Source organism: Agelaius phoeniceus, chromosome 4 (assembly GCF_051311805.1).
Source record: "Agelaius phoeniceus isolate bAgePho1 chromosome 4, bAgePho1.hap1, whole genome shotgun sequence".
Taxonomy (NCBI): Eukaryota; Metazoa; Chordata; class Aves; order Passeriformes; family Icteridae; genus Agelaius; species Agelaius phoeniceus.
In genome coordinates, this window is record NC_135268.1 from 66,978,501 (window position 1) to 66,998,926 (window position 20,426).

Here is a 20,426-nt window from a genome sequence, read left to right on the forward strand (position 1 = left end):
CTTTATAGCATTTGTGCAGGTTCAGTTTTACTTCAGTCTGGTAACTCTGGAATGCCTTAAGTGAAAGAGCAGCAAGGGCAAAATAGAGACAATGCCCATAGCAACCCTCCCCAGCAAAGCCAGGTCAGGAGTATAGAACTCTGAAGTTCTTATACAGGGCACAGACTGAAGGTACACTGATTAAAAGTTTTTCCTTTGAGCAATGTGTGAAAATGCTATGAAAGACATTGTTAATTGGAAGCAGCAATTAAACATAAGTTAATAGATGTTTCCTACAAAAGATACAGCCAACAATATGGAAGTGTGAATCAAGAATTTTATTTTTTCCCCACATACATTAAAAAAGTGAATGAACACACAAGACAGCAAGTCAGAGAAAATAAACATATTTACAAGACAGTTAAGATATCAATTTTTTTCCATCTTCAAGATCAAGTCATCACAGATTTTCGTTAATTCATCATTTTCTTTAGTCTGTGGAAGAAAAAAAGAGTGAGTTTCAGGTATGTCCAAACTATGTTAGAACCTCGTAGTGAGCTGATTGCAGTAAGTCCTGTTTGCCAGTATATGCAATAGGAAGTCCATTTACATGATGGTGGCTCATGCAAATTTAATGTAAAGGAGAGTCTACTATGCCAAAGATCACATGGCATCCTTAGGAGCCTCAGGAAATGAGAAATGAAACCCAGTGTACTGTTTCTGCTTCTTCCACAGACATTCCCATAACACGTGGAGACCAACTGATCCAAGGAAATAAGGCTTTTGGGGCTCCGCCTTTGTTAGGTACACCAAAATTCAGGACATGGACAATTTAGATTTTAATCTTCACAAAACAGACTCTGCAAAATGATGCCTTTTACTGACATGTGACAATTTCCAGTTTGTATAATTCCTTATGGAACAGTTAAGCCATTTTAATAAGAGCTCTTATAGTGTTACTGTATTTATGACAAGCCCAAACTTAGTTCTGTGTTAAATGGCTTGTCTCATCTCTCCAGTTACAGGCCTACTGTTTCCTCTGCTATGCAAACTTCAGCCATAAACCTGAAGACTCACAAATATGGGTTTTTTCCATAATAGGAATCTGCCAGCATTATCAATTTTTGAGTCTTCAATATTGGCAGCAACAACAATGATGCAGTAAAACTAACAGCATGCACTTCCAGCAGTGACTTTTAATCTTCAAAAAGCTTATTCCTTTGAAGGGTTACAACAAAGGATATGCCTTTACAAAACATTCTAAGACTTTACCTATGGAATATGAAACAAGATAAAGTACAAGGACTAATGGCCTGAACAACATTGAAATCTTGAGTCACATACAGTTAAATATGTGCTAACAGCTTACATGTCATGTTCATGAACAAGCTGAGCCAGACAGTTATTCAAATTACTGCCAGATTATGCTCTGCACCATGTGTAACTGTTAGTCACCACCTCCTTCAGCAACCTCCTGACACAGGAGCCCAGACTGGTTTGGAAATGAACCTTGTGCTCCAAAAAAATCTAAACATACAGACAAGTCCTGACATGACACTTATGTCAGGTCTCAATGCTAATTTCCCAAAGCCTGCCAGGAGAGCAGCCATCAAAACCAGCACAGTTAGCAAGGCTCCTCCTAGCCCTGATGCAAGGGAGTTCTTAACTGAGTCCAAGGCAATAGCTTGAGTAGACTCACCCATGGTGTTGTGACTCACCTTTTGTTCAAGGCTCCTCTCTAAAGACTGGATCCTCATCTGCTCTTTGCGCAGAGTGGCTTGAAGTGCTGCAGTCTCTGACTTCGCTTTGCTGCGGACCTGAGCAATTTCCTCATTGGCTCTGAAACAGGCACAAGATGGTGTTTATATCCCTTCAGACAGCAAGCAGACCTCTCAGAATCACATTAGATGCTTGTACTTGAGATTAATTAGTAAATGAAGTATGTTTAAACCAGGTTTTGGCACTATTGAATCACATTCTGCAGCTACTGTGAAAACTATGTATGCCATTCCTGGTACCTGGCTTTTTTACATGGTACTTACTGCTGCAGCTTTTCTTCAGCATGTGCTTTCAGTGCCTGGTATCTCTGCTCCTCTTTTTTAATTCTAGCCAAGTAATCTTCTGCACATTTCTTCAGAACTTCTTCATTCTGTCCCAAAACCCAAATAAGTTCAATTAGTTGTTTAAGCTAGTAGAGGGAGGAGTTTCCCCACTTGACAAAGGGGTTATTTGACTACACCTGAGGGGCAGTATTTGCTCACTGCAGTTACAGAAACAACTATGAAATCCCACAGGCCTATATGGACTAAACTGCTTCCTTTCAACTATCTTAACTTTGCAGACATTTATTCACCATATTTGCCCCCAATAAATTATTCAGTAGCAAACTCTAGTAAAAGAAGGCCACTAAAACAACAGTAACTAATTGGTTTTGGTTTGCTCCATTTTTTTAAAATCAGCTTTGTATTAAGTTGCAAATGTCACAAGAATAGCTAGAAATCCAACTTTTCCAAAGAACCCACAGAAACATTCAGGCTTTGGACCCTGATATAAAAAAATCCAACACTAACAGCAAGGAAGTTACCTTGGCAGTCACACTACAAAGATATTTTATTAGCCATTGTAGGAAGTTGGAACTGTTTGAAACAATTGCTAGGACTCTACTAATTGTAGGCCTTGAATTTAGTAATTGTGTCTCCAAGCAATGTTTATCTCCATGCTAAGGAAAGGGCTCCTGAACTTAGGGTGGAGATGGAAGGGACACAAGATGAAGGAAGCCTGACATGTTAGCAAAGAAGAAACTGAAGTTTTAACAGACACTATGCCTATTTCTAAAACCTAGACTAGCATGAAACTTCTAAGGGACTAGTTTCTTAGTTTTAGTAAACAGGGACATTAAAAGATAATTGAATGAAAAAATCTGAAGGCACTTGTTAAAGCACTAACTGAATCAATTTTCAGGCATTTCATGAGTAAGAAACCATAGCTTATACTCATTACCTTCTTTCCTCCAGCCTCTGAAGAAGCTGCAGAAAAAGGCTTGACTTTAGCTTTAGAAAAAAGCCACAAGCATCTTAGTAGGGAGCACCTAATAATCTATTCTTCTGACTTGTGCACATCCTCTCCAGCATCCATTCAATATGGTGTAGGGGAAACAAGCTGCTCTTATGCAGCAGCTGCCACATGAGAGTATCTCTATGATTAGCAAAAAAAGATGTGCTGCAGCAAGAAAACAGCTCACTTCTGTTTGAAGAAACTTTGCCTTCTAAGGTATTATCTTACTTTAAGTCAGTCACTAAATACAACAAATTAGTATTTTTTAATAATCTTTAAATAAATAACTTAGCACATGGTTTTACCTTTTTAGGTAGTCCTTATACTGGTTTTCACCTTTTTAGGTAGTCCTTATACTACCTAATTAATGGCTGCTCTAGAAATTTCACCATTTCCTCTCCCAAAATAAATGAAATTTAGTGAAGAGTATTATTTGCATTAAATCATCTTACTTTGTGGTAACCCTCTAACACCTCTTTCTGTTTCTCAAGTCGCTTGAAGATTTCAGAGAAGGACTTCTCCATAGAGTTCAGATCTGAAATAGCCTGCTGCTTCTCTTCCATCAGCTTCTGTATTTCTTTCCTTGAGGCTTCCTTTTGCTTCTGAGCATCCTCTAGAGAAAGTGGAGTTAATCCATGATAGTCATTGCTTTAGCATAAAACCAGTTCCATAGTACAGACAGACAGATAATCCCCACACCTTCAATTCTTCCCCTTACAAGGGTTCCATAACATGGCCTCTCACCTGTAAGGGCACCATGTCTGTGCTTTTAAGAAGTCTTTGTATCTTGGTTACATATTTCCTCACACCAAACTTAAAGCCATTAAACACCATGACTATGTGCTTGCCAAAGGCATTTTTTCTCCTGCACTGTAGTCAAAATACTCCACTAGAGTTTACTGTTACAGGAGCCTTGAATGTTGTGATAGAAGCAAGGATCCAAAAATATTTTTCATTAAACATACACAGCAGCTGGAAGATCTGGAGGAGACTGGGATAACAAGTCAGACTAGCACAGCAGACCTTCAGAAGAGGTTTGGGTAGTACACCCAAGCTATGTTTCCCATGGCCTTAGAGAAGCACAAAAGAGCTGGGCCAGATGTGCCTAATTCAGCTTTGAGCTAAGAAAATGCAACTATACAAGAGCTTCACTGCATGCCTTTCCTAGTTTTGAAGCCACAAACTTGACTTAGGCAAAAGGCCAAATCTGTCCAGCAAGAACTTCTAGTGATACCTTGCCACTTAAATGATGCCAGAGAGTAAACAATCAAACAGAGTGCTGACAACTGCATCTGCCAGATTTAAAAAAACAACAGCTCCAGTGAAGAATAAGAAAAAGTTGTCTTCATGCCTGATTCAAAAAGTCATCATTACCTATCAATTGATATCATGTCTATATGGATATGCATAAAATTGTGAGTCTATCTTGTCTTAAACCTTACATTTATCCTGGAAGCACTTGAAATATTAATATTAGAGGTGAAGGAGTACTAACCTCATTTAGTAACTCTGGGCTAAGCACATCCCAGCCCCCCAAGGCACTCAAAATGTAAATAGGGAACTTACCCATAATTTGTGTTATTGTCTGTTCAAATTCAGCAACTATTTTTCTAAAAACCATGAAAAAGAAAAGTTGAACGTAAGTTAGAAAATGTATCTGGAATAACTAAGTAGATATAAAAGTCAGGACAGATTCATACCCCATTTCTTTGTATTCTGTATGAAGCTTATTATACTTCTGGTTCCATTTCTCAATCTCCAGCTCTTTCTCTTGAACCTTTGAGGGTGAAAAGGTAAGCCTTTACTTTTTGCACAAAAAGAGATAAAAGATTTGATACTAAAAACAGTCTGTAGGACAACTTGGCTATAACTTTAACTTAATACAGAGAGAGAAATAAGCTCTAATTGCTTAACAGAATCAAAATTGTTTAATTACAAACTTGACTCAAATAAAATTTAGATTAATACATAGATTTTGTATATATGATTCCCAGCACATTGCCAGTATCTGTTCAAGTGGCAAGATCAGAGTCAACTCAGCCAACCAACCTCTTACTCAGTGTCTGTGTAGACTATAACCTTAGAGAACACAATGGGCCAAGGAACATTTCTCAAGTGACACACATTTCCCTCTTATTTACAGGGCAGACAAAAAAAGCACTTCACAAACCTGCTAATATTAACACATGAGAGAACAAATACCAGAAGCCTGTTCAAGATCAAATTGCTCTTTGCAGTAACTTTTACTCAACACTAAATTAGGGAAAGTGGAAAGGGGGAGGATTAAAAGATGCCTCAATTCATTTGAGAATAATGATACCTATTTCACATCAGCTAAACTAAAGCAGAGCTCACAGTAACAGAATTAAGCAGCACAAATACCCTTTGCTAAACACTCTGTGCAAGCTCCATAACAATTTAAGAGCTGTAACCACAGAGCTGACTGCACTGTGGGAGGCCTTCAAAGACAAGAGGCTCAAAACACATAAAATGACCTGGAATTTAAAAAATATCAAAGAGAAAGTAGAAGCACATGATTACTGCTAGTTTGCTAGTTTTGTCACTAAACTACATAGTAAACTGTAGTACACTGATTTTTCAGTATTTTAGAGCAATCTAGTTTTAAATATATTGCAGTATTTCAGGTGACAGGAAGCAGGACACTAGCAAAAACAGAATGTACTATTAAGAGAAGGAGTGATAGCTAAGGAAAAAAATAAGCTAAGCTAGGAAAAAAATATTACAAAAGCAAAGGTATGTGAAGATGGAAACAAGTTAGAAACTTGCACGTGCAAGCTCAAAAAGGTTTCAGTAGACCCCAAAAAAGCAGGCTTCCCTAAGTCCTGTATTTGCTCAGAAGGAAAACAGGTTTTCACTTTCCTCCTACTCCTGAGTTGTTTCACAGATGAAAAAAAAAAAAACTTTGAAGTTTAGCCTGTCTTCCTTTCAGGTTGATATTGCAATTCCAGGCCTTTTTATTTAAGTGACATAGCTGGAGTCACCCAGTCACACCTACAACAGTGTTTGCAGGTTTAAAGTAGTTCTTTCCAACAGGAAAGAGCAGCATTTTAATGATATTACACAAGCTTAACCCCCTGCTATTATATAGGTTCTTAGTTTTACATCAATGAACTAGAAGCTGTCCCCTGTCAAAGCCACATTTATTTTCCTGTACTAGACAATATGCTGAGTGAAAGTCACCTCCTAAATGACAGAAAGTAAAAGTTATTCCTACAAAAGCCACTATCTCTGTACTCTAAAACAAAAGAACTTAAGCAGCAAATAATCACAGGTCATCCTTGATTGGTGTCCCTAATGCCACTGCCTGCAGTACAGCAGTCAGGAATTTTGGAAGCTCCATCTTTTGCTGAAGTGATACAATTAGCTTTAAGGACATTTATGCTTAAATGCTCCTCTTACATTATTTAGTGTTTGTAAGGTAACATAACTCAGAAGTCATAATGAATTGAGTACTCCAGTTGCTGAAGTAAGTGGATATATGTCTTCTTGCATCAGTCAGCAGATGGGCTTTTAAAGGCAATTTTTGCAATTATAGCACAGGCTTAAAATCTTACCAACTACTTCTTCCCTCCTTCACTAATGTCTTTGTCCTCTGGAGTGAGCTCCAGACCTCACCTTCACTTTATCAGCTGGACATGCTCTCGTGCATTCAGGTCCCACAAGAAAAGAACTGATCATAGCACTGAACTGGCACTACAGTTTTATCTTGTCTTAGGGGAGTTACATAAGTCACTCTCTTCCATTGGCATGAAAATGTATTCCTGCTTGCTGAGTAAGTATCCAGATGACTGATATTAAGCCTAACTATCCCATCTGATAACAGGTGCCTTTTAATAGTGACCAGATATAAGGCAGAACCTGACTAATAATGAAGTTTGTCCTATTTCCCTAAGTGTTAGCTCTAAAAAGTTCTATACCTATAGAACCCATCAAGTCCACAGCAAGCTTTTCATAATGACAAACTTAAGTCAAGTATGGTAAGAAAAACTGCAAAGTAGAGATTTATCCCAGATAATCCAAACAAAAGGACCTTCCAAGGCTCTGCCAAGTTCTGCTTTGGAAGGGCCACCATACCTCTCTCTTCACCAGTTCAACAGCTGCATCCATGTCTTTTTGGCTATATTTTAGCACATCTATAATAGCATCCACTGCAGTGTTTGTAGAAGCAGCAAAATGGACTGGAGGAACATGACTGCTCAGGGAGTCTGGAATTAGGGGACCAGCATCCTACAAAGAACAGAAAAATGCAAAGTTTCAACAGATTCCCTTGTCATACTACTGATTAGGTGCATGCATGTTATTTTAAGTCAATGTATCTCACTTAAACACACCAGATACCTCCACAACTTTGTTAGCATAAAACTTTCTTACCTTGAAGTTGACTACATAGCTCTAAGAAATACCTATAAGGTAGAACCAAAACTGCTACCCACCAATTACAGCTATGAAACAAAGCACATGACACCAGGCTGTTCCTCACAAGCAAAAGAGATAATTTCAGAATGAGCTGCTGCAGGCAGATCTGTTCAAACTATAAACCATAGATGCAAGAGCATCCAGTTTAACCTAAGTGCTTTTCACCCCACCAATGCAATTACAAAACATAGCTTGCCTTTTGTAGCTTAAATGGCATAAAAAAAAAGACTGCTTGACTAGAGCATTCTTAAAAACAGCTCAAATTCCCTTAGACTGTGTGCAATGGCATCAGCTTCCATAAAATACTTGTAATATTTAAGAGAATGTTCCTCACAAAGTTCAACTTCCATATAAATAAGTATCCAACCTGGTTAAAAACAATCATTTAAGAAAAGACTTATCAGATTCTGCAATCCCTAAAATACCTGCCTAAGTCTTAACTTCAGAACCTAGTCTATCCCCTTCCTAAACTATCAACATGAAACCTGATAGCATTCCAGACACCCTTACAGAAGTGGTAAATGTCCCCAGAAGATCTAGTCCTTTTGGTTTTTCTTCACTCTCAAGACTCACTAGAGGCTTTCCAGCTTCCTCAGGCACATTACTTAAATCAGCAACAGGACTAAAAATGAACAAACATAACACCATTAAATTCAAGTGTTGTCTTTCTTTGCAAAGCTCTTGTACCAGCAGCAGTCAGTCCAGAGGCCAGGGCAGTGATTGTCCCCCTGTACCCAGCACTGGTGAAGCCACACCTTGAATCCTGTGCTCAGTTTCAGGCCTCTCACTATAAGGACACTGAGGTGCTGGAGCATGTCCAGAGGAGGGCACAGAGCTGGGGAAGGGTCTGGAGCACAAATCTGATGAGGGGCAACTGAGGGGGCTCAGCCTGGAGAAAAGGAGGCTCAGGGGGACCTTCTCACTCTCCACTACCACCTGAGGGGAGTTTGTAGTGACAGGGGGGCTGGTCTCCCAAGGAACAAGGCTGGATGAAACAGCCTCAAATTGCACCAGGGGAGGTTTAGATTGGATATTAGGGGAAATGTCTTCACTGAAAGGGTGGTCAAGCATTGGAACAGGCAAGTCACCAGACCTGTAGTTATTTAAAAGATGTGTGGATGTTGCACTTGGGGACATGGTTTAGTGGTGAACTTCCCAATGCTGGGTTAACTGTTGGAGTTGACAATCTGAAAGGTCTTTTCTAAGCTAAACAACTCTAATTTTATGCACTAAGTCAATACCTACCCAGGCTGAGATGGAGCTGTCATGATACTCTCACTTGATTCAATAGTACCATAAACTGGTTTTCTTGGACTGTCTCTCAACAGGGGGTCAAACTTCAAATACAGTGACTGTTTTCTCAAGGCTGATTCTTTGAACTGAAGGGGGAAAAGAGGCATAAACTGACAGATCTGCTTCAGAGCTCAACACACACATCCCACCCACACACAAATAATCCTCTGAAGAGTGGGTGAGCCTATTCTTCAGTGGCCAGAGCACTGTTCTCAGGAGGAAAATTACATAAGAGAACTCTGTGCCCACATACTTAAGTCCTTATGTAATATCAGAAGAGCTCAATCTGCTCACAGACTGAATCAAAAGAGCAAACATTAATGAACTATTATTCCAAACTAGAAGACACAGGGAAAGAGAATTATAAGCTGAAAAACCAGTGTATGCCATTTTCTCTTCCCTTATAAAATCATAAGGACAAACACAGCATTACTAAAACAATTTCAATTCAGTGCATTCACTGTCAGAGATTCTCCTGCTTGGGTCCAGAATAACAGTAAGAATAACTAAACTGAACAGATTAAAATATGACAAGCCCTACTTAGAGACATTTCTGAAACTGGCCATAAAGCAAAAGAGATTAGAAAAACTGTTTTTGAAACAATGATCTGCACTCTTAAAGCATCATCTTCTAGCAGTTTTGGCCAGAAGTGAAACATCCTTCACCTCAGTTTCAGTGCTATTAAAGAAAAATAACACCTCTGCACACTGACAGCCAGAGACCATTGATTTTTGGTTAAATTGGTTATAACTGCATTTCCTTGCACCATCACCCCCTCCCCAGCCTTGTCATCACATTCCTTTGGAATAAATGACAATTTCTGTGGACAACTCAAAGTGAAGTTAATTCATGAAAACATTTAAGGCTTGACACTTTCATCTTTGCTTTCCTCTCCACATGGCCAGGAAGGTAAACAAAATATTTAATGTCATACTTACTGATGAAGACCCAAACTGTTCCAGATAGTCTATGCCCATTCCAAAAACTGGAAAATGAGGAAACAATACAATGAAGATGCAATACTGCCAAATTGTCCTACCACAGACAGAAACAAACACGTATAAAGTAAATCCCTGCTCTCTCTCAGTCTCATGACTTCTAGCTCTTCATTGGTTAAAATATCTTTCTATCCAGACCTGAAAAAAGCAAATATCTCTAAACTACGCAAACTGACAACTTCCATTTGTTCCCAGGCACTTGTAAGAATAGGTAGGATTTAACACACAGTGGAACTTGTGTGGTTCTATGGCTGAAGGGACAAGTACACTCACATGTTGTGTTACACACAATGCCCCATGAAAGAGCAAGATTGCCAATCTCACCATTAAAATTAGTACACAGCTCAGATTTGAAGGATGAAGTTATAACCATTTCCCAATACAGCAATTCCACTCCAATGTGAAGGTAATGACAGACTGAGCTGCAGCCCAACCATTTGCTCATCCTTCCACACCATGCTCCTACCAGGAGTAACCCTTCCAAGTGGTTAAATCACAGCCATGTAGGAAGCTCTCAAGACAAGCATCCTTGTCAGGAAGATCACTCACTGCAATATGAAACCAGTAGTGCTAAGGCCTGCAGTCACCTACAAGGCTCACAAACACAGCTGCCCAGCTCTCAAGCTCTCAGTTTACAAAGCCCTTAACACCAGAAATTACTTTAAGGGAGCAAATTTTCAGCCCAGAAACTGCCACTGCAACTCTAAAAAGACAGTTTCTGTACCAGCCTAAATTCCCATCCTCACAGGCCACTGAATTCTAATAGCCAGCTTTTTGAACTTAGCTTAAACCAGAGGAAGTTAGAAATAGGCTTAGATACATTTCCCAGCACTGCTAGTCTTTGTGGGGTCTGGAGTCCTTTCAGAAGGGCAGAATGAGAGAGAAAACTATCCATAATAGAACTTAAGCAGAAAAATATCTATACACATTACTGAAACAATACATTTTCAGTCTGTTTGAAAGAAATGCCCTTACCTTCTGATGATGGTCTGAAGAGCTCTTCAGGTTCAGCACCAGCTGTCTCATTTGCTGTTCCTTCAATTCTAGGGGAACTAGGTTTAATTTCTTCTGCAAACATTGCCATTTTTCCACTGTCAGTAGAAACCAAATTATCTTGAGAGGGGACAACCTTAGCTGGAGACGTTTTAGATGGGCTCATTTGCTTCTCCTGACAAAAAAAAAAAAACCAAAATCCTTTTAATTGTTAAAATAATTATTTTTAAATGTAATGAAAATCATTTTAATGATCAAATTGGTTTGTCATGAACTAACTGGGCAGCCAATATAATAAAACAAGAATTCACAAGCATAAAAATTAAACTACCAACAGTGAGCACAGCTCAGGAGTCACTTTTCTAGAAGCCACACCTTTATGTTTGTCCTTATATGCAATTGCTGATCAAAAAAGATACTAAACACCAAGGCACCAATTTGGCTGTCTCTGATGTTACCTTCAAAACACAGGTCTTCACAGCTGACACTCCTTCTGGAGCTGCTGAAGATGCATAAACCCACCAATTCTTAGACAAAATATCAGAAATAGCTTTCACAAGATTAAGTCATTAAGCCAGAGAACTCTGTTTCATGGAACAACTTTGTAAGATCTGTCTGTCTTTCCTATACCTTACCACTTCTCTTTTTCCTGGAAGTTCAGTTTCTGCTTGAACTCCTGGCTTCTCTTCTTGAGCTTTTGGCATGTCTTCTACCACACTCTGCTCAACAATTTCCCTAAAGAAAACAAACAAAATAAATTAAAAAAAAAAAATCAGTATTGACATCACACAGTTCAAATTCTGTATTATCAGATGAACTGAACAAAAGTAGCTTCCTTGAGAGGTTCTACTGCCACAGTACAGGAAACTTTACAGAGGGTGGGGATGTAAATTTACTGTCTTGCCTGGTGACAACTTAGGTGACAGAAAGCTCTCCCACCATGAGAAGCAGTGTTTCCTGGGAAGCAGAAAGTCACAGCAGCATCATTTATTTCTATTCACTTAACACTGCTCTCTTATTTTCATTTGTTAGGCTCATTGCTTTTTTTAAGTTCAAGATAGGCTCTTTGTTTAATTAAGAACAGAATTACAAGCAGCCTGCTCCTCTTTCCAAGGCCATGTTGTGATTATTGGTGTGAACTTCATTAGAGAAGCCCAATACTCCACTTGTGCTGTCAGCAGTAAGTAAACTTTTCACCTTGGTAAACAGTAACAGATCATGTTACAGGGATCACGAGTGCAAACATTTCTGTCAAATGAACAATTTGTGCCAGTCTAGTTCTGGCAAGCACCTGACCTGTCTATAGTAACATTAATAACCAGACTTTCTAGGAAAGGTAACAACATATTCCATCCTCCAGTAAAAAGTCTGTGTGCTGCCAAGAAAAATGCAGCTTCAGAGCCAGGTCTTTTTACTAGAGATAGCATTTAGATACAAAGAACATGCAGGGAAGAAACAGAAGAGTTCAGCAGAGAACAAAACTGCCTGATCCCTTCCCATGTTGCACCATGCACAACACTGCTGCCTACTTCCCTGTTTTATTTAAAGACAGTAGCAGTCACCTGATTCTCCACACTTTAATCTTGGAGAAGTGGGGAAAGCACCCCTTGAACAATGCTCTTTCCACCTAAGCCTGTTCTCTCCCATTCTCCCAGACTTAAAAACACCTTTTGCCTAAAGCTAGTCATCTCAGGAGTTTCCTTCCCAGTTATGATCTTTCCTGTTGCAACATTAACTGTGTTACAGATTACAACAGACTCTGCCAGCCTGGGAGGGATGCTGTCTAAGAAGTAGGAGTGGACTAATTTGAGATACTATCTAACTTTGCTCACATGAATTCAAGGTGCTCCTGCATTCAGCTACAGATTCACTTACACATTTTTGGGTTCTTCTTTCTCAAGAGTTTCACAGGTACTTGGCCTGTTATCCTGCTCCACTGGAAGAGGTTCCCTTCTTGGTGAGGCACTCTCCTGTTCCTCTGGCAGGTGAGCTTTCTGAGGGCTGGGTTTAGAACACTTGGGTGAGGTGGAAATTTTAGAGCCTCCTCCAAATGGATTAAAGTTTGGATCATCAAGTTTGTCCCAATCAAACTGATAAGATGCTTTAGGAACAGGGATTTCATCCTCCACATTACTTTTACTTCGCTCTTCAGTATTCTCTGGTTTTGTTTTGGTAATAGGAATTTTTTTGGAAGGTGGCTTAATTCCAGGTCTTTTACCTAGTTTCTTAGGAGGTGGTTTTCTAGCAGTGGTATTATCAAAGTCAAATTCCAGTTTTACTGGTCCAACCTTGGTGACATCAGGCTTTTCTGCAGGTTTCTCTTTGGAGACACTCAGCTCTTCACGAGGCTTTGACTCTTGTGCAGAGGCTTGTTCTGCTACTGAAACATTCTGAAGTTTTGATTCCTCAGTTTTAAAAGAGTTGCTCACATCAGAACTACTGGGACCTAAGCTGCCAGGTGACTGCACAGGAGGTGTAGGTGCCTCTGCTAATACCACTGAATTTTCAGTCTGGCTTGCATCTGTGGAAGCAGACTTCACACCCTGCTCAGAGCCACCAATTGCTTGCTTAGGTGACAGCTTGGATTTGTTAGACTCCAGCTCACTCAGTGCAGATTGTTTTTCAGAGATGAGAGCTTTGTCTTCACTTAAACACTCTGTACTTGCTGTGGTTGAAGCAAAAGGAGCTGCATCGTCCTGCAGAAGAGAATCATTACTTTTTTCAATAGTTTTCTCAGGGCTACTGGATACTTTTACAGGAGACTTTTGCAGATTTCCAGGAGAATGAGGCAACTGTACTGAACTTTGAAAAGGATTGATGTCATTTAAGTTATCAAAATCAAGATTGTAGGAACCTCGACTCCTCACTGGCATCTCATCATCTGGGTAAGCAGCCACGCTGACCTTCTCTGGCATTTGTGTATTGCTTGTTTCAGCTTCAGGCTTTTGTTGACATGTGCTGCATTAAAAAAAAAAAAAAAAAAAGACAGTTACTTTGCAGGCATAGTTTGAAATTAGAAAAATTTGCACAAGTAGATTTGCACGGTCAGAGTAATCAGTTGGGTTTTTTGGTTTGTTTTTTTTTTGCAATATGACAGCTGACAGCAAAATATAACAGCAAAAATTCAGTTGTCACCTAAACAGCCAAGGCTTATGAGCTCTGGTACTTATGAAACATAGGGAGATCAACCCCTGAAGTTAGCCAGTGTTCCTAAGCTACCTGTTCTACACAGCCTTGATACCTCATGCTGGTCATCCCTGGAGACTGCTGCACCCAGCACAGCATTTGGACACTGCCCTTTCACCAGGCAGTGAAACACACACTGCTTAGGAGCAGTTATTGACAGTCAGCAGCTCAAAAACAAACACAGCTTGTGGTACCATCTTCATGCAGATCCATGTGAGTCATGACAGACTCGAGTCTGGGACCAAACCAAGTCATGATTCAGGTCCTCCCACACTAGTCATTACTTTGTCTGGGCAGTCTGGCAAATATTTTACCCCCTGAAAGTATGCACCACCATTTGATTTTTGAGGGCCTACATACAAAACCAGACCCTGAACTTCAGGCACTCTAAATTCTGTACAACAGCACATGTGAAGAGCAGAGCAATACACAAGAAAACACTTCTCCAGTAAGAGAATGGTTAAGATTTTCTAGTGAAAGACAAAGATTAAAGAGTTTGTGTACTCGCTATTGCTGAATATTCTACAAGTTATTGCTGCCCACTTTATTTCTCCAAACTCCACACAACTTCTGAAAGCTTAGCCTCAGACTACAGAGAGTTAAGCCATTACTTCCTGAAAGAGGATTTCCTCCCATTGTTTTGTCCCTCCATAAAGTTATTATTTCTATATGCCATCCTTATCTGCTGCAGAACAGAACATGATTAAAAGCCACTCACTAAAAACTCCACTTTGATAAACTCGAAAGCAGAGGAGGGAGGTAAGAGCTGAAGAAGTTGTTCTCACCCGGTTTGAGCACCTCTTCCCGGCAATAGCTCAGCCCCAGGCTGCGACTACTCAGGTCCCTCCCACTCTCCTTCAGCGTTTAACCTAATAAATGCCAGGCAGGAGCGAGACACCTGCTTGGAACGCCAATCGCTTGTGCCCGGGCCAAAGTGACCCCGTTCAGCAACACGGAGCCCTTTCACGGATTTGTTACAAACGAATCCTCACATTTTAAAACCAGAGAGGACACGTTCAGCACAAGCAGTGCATTGATACAATCATGCCCTAACTAAAGCAATTCTGTGCTGATCCTTTAAACTCACTTGAACTTCATAAGTACTAAATCTTTGTTTATTTGTGCATACAATGAATTTGGGGCATAAATACCATAACATTATTTAATTGTGGTGATTAGTTCAGAAATAGCTTTCTGAGCTAGACTGGACATGGAAATAAACAGCTGAAGCAAACATATACACTTAAACATTTAAGTGTTGCCACCTTTTTCCCTTTCTACCCCTCCCAACAACAAAAACACAGATCAAATGAAAGTATTGGGTAGTTAAAAACAAATAAAAGGGTGTATTTGCTTGCAGAAGGCAAAACTAAGACCTGAAACTTCTTGCTGGTGGGAATTACAGATGTCTATGCTAGTTTAAAGGGGGGGCTAAAAGGCACTAACAAAATTTGCATTTAATATTGTCATGATACCACCAAATTGAAACATTACAGATTTTATGCTCTTCTACAAACAGCTATTATGAGCCACTTTGAGACTAAGGCTGCTAGACTATAAAGGCACATAAACATGTTTACACTTGTGACTGATGGTATATTCACTTTGTGCTGCTAGATTAAAGAAAATCTTCATACTCTCTGACTCAAGGTGTCAATCCAAGCTAACCCTTCAGAAGATTCATCTCTTTAGATTTTACTCCTCAAGATACAACAGTACTTCACATACAAGATAAGATATTTTAAGGCTTAGCTTCAGAATAGTTGTATTCTCACACAGAAACCTTACATCAAGTAGAGAATACAAGACTGTTTCTTACAGTATTTCTTCTCAAGCTATTTACCCATACCATAAGCTACCTTAATGAAATCAGTTACAGAGGAGTAAGGAATAAAGTTCAATAACTAATAATACAATCAAGATAAAATTTCTTAAAAGTAATGACAGTTTTCCTTGGAAAAGTTCATGCATTGGTCAATCTTAATTTTGTTCTTCTTGCATAGTTTACATCTTGCTATAGAATATTATACTTTAACTATCCAGGATTAAATTAGGGAATGTTAACTTGAGCATGCCCCAGATGGGTAACACACGACTCACCCAGCATCAGGGGGTGTAAATAAAACATCATCTGCCACATCTTCACGGCAGTCGTCAAGTGCAAAAGTAGGCTGAAGTTTGTCTGTCATAGCAGGACTCAGAATTTTTCTAGTGTGAGGATCTCTTTGAGGAGTTTGAAAGGTTACCTTTAAGAAAGGGGTGGGGGGGAAAGAAAAAGGAAAAATATGAGCACAGTATTTTTCAAACACCAAACAGCACATGCATTCAGTGGCAGCTCTCATAGAAAGAGAAAGAATAAAAAGAATACAGAACCAGAAGTTTACCTTCATCACTTTTCCTCCACTTTTTGGTGGCAAGTTTTCTTTCTGGGACAGGCGGAGAATAGAAGGTCTCCCTGTGGGTTCCGGCGGCGCAAAGAAAAAGTCGCAGTCTTCCGCTGTTAAATCATCCTTAAGGCTTCCTCCGTTTTCTCCATTTTCTGCATTTAAAATCTGCAGACTCATTCTAGGACATCAACACACACAGCACCGCAGCATGAATGAGAGGGTGTGGTCAGCCAGATGCACTTGGAGATAATGGAAGAAGTTGGCAGCCTGGCACTGGCTAGCCAGGACTAACAGCTTCAAAGGGAAAGTTGGAAGCATGGAAGGGCTTCGCAGGGAAAGGTCTATCTCAGGAGACTCTGAAGTACCTAAAAGCAGCACTTACAGCCCCTCTGCTTTGGTAAGGGCTTGAGAAGCTAATTGTTGATATTATGCCTTCTACAGCTCACATTCTAGCCTGCCTGTGCTCTAAAGGGAGCTCTGTCACCTGCAGTGTTTCCTCCCTCCCAGCCCCTTCAGGCAGTGACGTTCAGCCGTGTGTCCTGTGACAGGGCAGCCAGCTGAGCAGCACAACTGCTCCTGCAAGGGCCACATGAGAGATGACAATCATCTCTCTACTCCCATGCTCTCATTACTACATTGCACCCCAGCTAACAGCAGAAACAAGTGTGGTTAGTTAGGGTGTGTTTGGGATCAGAGTCCTGAACCAAATCAGCCTTTTCCTGCACTGAGTGTATGCTGCTCTTGTAAAGCAGATAGTACTTAGGAATCCTTTGCAGCATAGACATTACTGGTATGCAAGTGAGAAAAGTCATCATGAGAAAGGTGTTTCTGAAATATTGTTCTTACACTGGACATGCACAAGCTTTAGTAGACTGTTAAATACTGGTCTAATTGTACTAATGTGAAAGACTTGAAACTAAAGCCTGGGCTGCAACTAATATTAAGGATGAAAATAAACTAGAACTAGAGAGAAAGCACATTTAAAACACACCAGGCAAGCCACCATGTAGTATTTGAACTCTGCCTGCTTTTTATTCCCATTGGAGCCACTGCTGTTCTTAAAGGTTTAACACTATCACTCAGTGATGCACAGCTGCTTTTAAAAAAAAGAGCTGGACAGAAGGCAAGGAAGATCTAAGCATAACCACTGTCCATGAAGAATGACACCTGTGCAGTTATTTACCTGGAAAACCGCTGTCAAAGCAATTTATTTCATGTGAGCTGATGTATTATCACCTGTGCAAGATCACCAGTATCAAGTGGAAGAGACTTTGACTTTCTGCAATGTGTAACCATTCTAAGTGATCTCAAATGCTTGATTTGACCCAACATGTAATCCTTAGCCTGTTTTTCCATCATATATTCAGGATTAATCTATACATACAATTGTTTTCAGTGTCATAAAGAGGTAACAAGAACACTTGGACTGAAAATTTTAAGTCATGCTTTCAATCTCCTTGCCCCTATGTATTTAAATTTCTGTACATAAGCCTGCAAACATTTCTGCACATTAATGTAGGCATTAATCCCTATGGGAAAATTTGCTTCCTACTTTCCATAGAATTCAGCTGCTTTGCCTGCAAGCCTGACAGTAGCACTTTCAATCAGCAATGGAATGCAAACAATAGCTGCAGAAGCAATGGCATGCAAAGCATGCCAGTATTAGTGATTTCTTCATTCCTTCTTTATTCATCATATTAATGCTTCAGTTCAGCTTGGTCTTTGTATTAAGCATTTTTATATTAACCACTTGTAGAACTTGAAGTGAACTTCACTGCTTTCCTTTATTCCAAACTAAAATTGAGACAACAGATGAAGCAAATCTTTACAAATTGTATTTTTTACTGTAATTACTTTAGAAGCAAGCCTAGGACATGGTAAAGTTGTCAACACCTTCTAAAACAAGCTCCATAAGCAGGGGAGGGTTGTTTAAAGACTTTTTCAGCTTTGTCATTGAGCTACTTGTGCACCATTGCTAATTGCAAATTGACACCATATACCACTTTAGATATTAAATCTAAAAATCAAATTTCTTTCTAGGATTAAAATACTAAAAGTAATTTATTGTTTTATTTTAAAAATTTGCAGTCAAGATTTGATCCAAATAATATTCCACAAGTTCATTAGCTAGCAGCTGTGACAAAGTGAAAGGGTGGCCTAATTCATATCTTTGTTTGAAGTGATCAGCATCTGAGGCACATAAGTATTATGAAAGGCAGAAGGTTCTCCCACCATTGCAAAACAAAGCTCAAGGCCAGGCTGGATGGGGCTTGGAGCAGCCTGGTCTATTGGAAGGTGTCCATGTTCCTGTGAGGGAGGTTGGACATAGATGATATTCAAGGTCCCTTTCAACCCAAACTTTTCCATGGATCTATCAAAGTTCACAAAAATGGAAATGCTCCTTATTTTGGAAGGATATTTATGTGGCACATACCAGAACCTGCCATTCTACAGTTCAGAATTGACATAAATTCAGTGACATGACATCAGGTAACTAATCCTCAGATAACTATCATTTGTAAAGTGCTTCAACCTAACCTGTTGTTTAACAAATTCCAGGACACAATATCCAAAACACCAACGTGGTCTCAAATGCCTGAAAAGCCACTGAACATGCAGGGCAGAGATGGAATTTTTATACTTAATTATCCTTCTGAACTCCTCCAGCAGCCAATATGCAGAGCACTCGCTGCTGGCAAAGCAAATTGGTACGTGCTGTGAATATTTCCATACAAACTAACACATAGCTGACTGATGAATTTATTTATTTTAGTGCAAATATCTCACTTCAGAACAAATAAACACTCTCCTGAGAAGCAGCTCTCTCATAATCACCTTCTCCTGACTGCAGGGGAGGAGCAGCAAGGCCAGGGAAGGAGCAGCAGGTCCACCCCTGCCCATCATGGCACCGAGACATGTTTTAAGTCAAAAAAACAAGCTCCAAAAAAAACCCCAAAAACCCAACCCTGCCTCGGTCCCTCTTTATTCCTGTCTCACCCCGGGTTTCCCATCAACCCCATACCATCCTGCAAACACACAGAGATGGCCCCAAGAGCCTCACCTCGCCCCCCACTTCAGTGGGGCGGAGCACCTGAGCTCCACCCCGTACCCCCAAGTTCCTGCCTTCTCTTCATCCTTAAATTGACAGAAATAACCCTCAAATATCTTAATCTGAAACTCACAGAGCTGCCCCAGACACCTCTAGACAAGGAGATAGCCCCGGTCCCACAGCACCTCAAGCGTGAATTTCACAAAGGGGTCGCTAAACTCCCCAAACACCACAGCACCCCAAGCTCACTGAGGGGCCCTCAGCCAGCCCCCCATCAAATTCAAACCATCCCAAGACCAGAGGGGTCACCAAGCCTTCCCCCAAACTCACAGAGTAACCTCGGCACTCCAGGGTCACAGAAAGGCCCCTGAACCCTCCCCCAACCCCAAGCTCCCAAAGAGGCCCCACAGCTCACCCCTATAGCACCCCAAGCTCCCAGAGCGGTCCCCGAGCCCTCCAATCTCACAAAGAGGTGCCGACATAGCCCCTCCCAGCCCCACATTGCCTCAAGCGCTTACAGAGCCCGAACTTCCCCGAGCCTGTCCCTCCCCCTCCCTCGCAGAGGGCTCACCGAGATTGCAGCAGCCAGTCTCACAAAGGGAAACCCAAACACTTCGCCCCAGCCTCACACCACCTTACAGCGGGGTCCCCCAAGCGCCCATACCTGCCGGCAGATCCCAGGTCGAGCCCTGAGGGCGCTCAGCCGCGACAGCACCGTACACCCACCACCGATCGCAGCCACTCCGCCGCCGCCTCACGATTTCAAACCCAACGGAAGCCCCGGCCCGCCAATGAGGGAGCGGCGTTCGGGGCGCGCCCGCCAATCAGAAAAGCGTCCTGCGGAGGGGCGGGGCCAGCGCCACGCGTGACCGTTGCGTCCCCCCGAGCCCGCCCCCGCGCGGGCAGAGCGGGCGGTGCGGGTGCGGCTCCGCCCGGGACAAACCCTGCTGGCTGCACCGTGTTCCCGTGTCCCGACGGACAGACCCGCACCGGAGGCTGCCCCATGTCCCCACGGACAGACCCGCTCCGGAGGCTGCTCCATCCCCGGC

At 41.0% G+C, this 20,426-nt stretch overlaps 1 protein-coding gene across 3 annotated transcripts; it reads right to left on the reverse strand.

Annotated features, from left to right (window-relative positions):
* Window positions 1–296: 296 nt before the first annotated feature.
* Window positions 297–20,151, reverse strand: TACC3 (transforming acidic coiled-coil containing protein 3). 3 transcript variants are annotated; one of them, XM_054632495.2, is made up of 16 exons: window positions 20,042–20,151; window positions 16,326–16,506; window positions 16,042–16,187; window positions 12,631–13,713; window positions 11,391–11,490; window positions 10,738–10,930; window positions 9,703–9,749; window positions 8,716–8,849; window positions 7,981–8,092; window positions 7,129–7,281; window positions 4,734–4,810; window positions 4,600–4,643; window positions 3,486–3,646; window positions 2,022–2,128; window positions 1,698–1,818; window positions 297–474 (listed from the first exon to the last, which is right to left on the reverse strand). In XM_054632495.2, exons 2-16 carry the CDS (start codon window positions 16,503–16,505, stop codon window positions 409–411), a joined length of 2,724 nt encoding a protein of 907 aa, XP_054488470.2. In that variant the 5' UTR covers window position 16,506; window positions 20,042–20,151; the 3' UTR covers window positions 297–408. The 3 variants fall into 3 exon arrangements, with proteins under 3 accessions (XP_054488470.2, XP_054488471.2, XP_077033926.1); XM_054632496.2 differs by lacking the exons at window positions 7,981–8,092; window positions 8,716–8,849; XM_077177811.1 differs by lacking the exons at window positions 16,042–16,187; window positions 16,326–16,506; window positions 20,042–20,151 and adding an exon at window positions 14,727–14,792.
* Window positions 20,152–20,426: the final 275 nt, after the last annotated feature.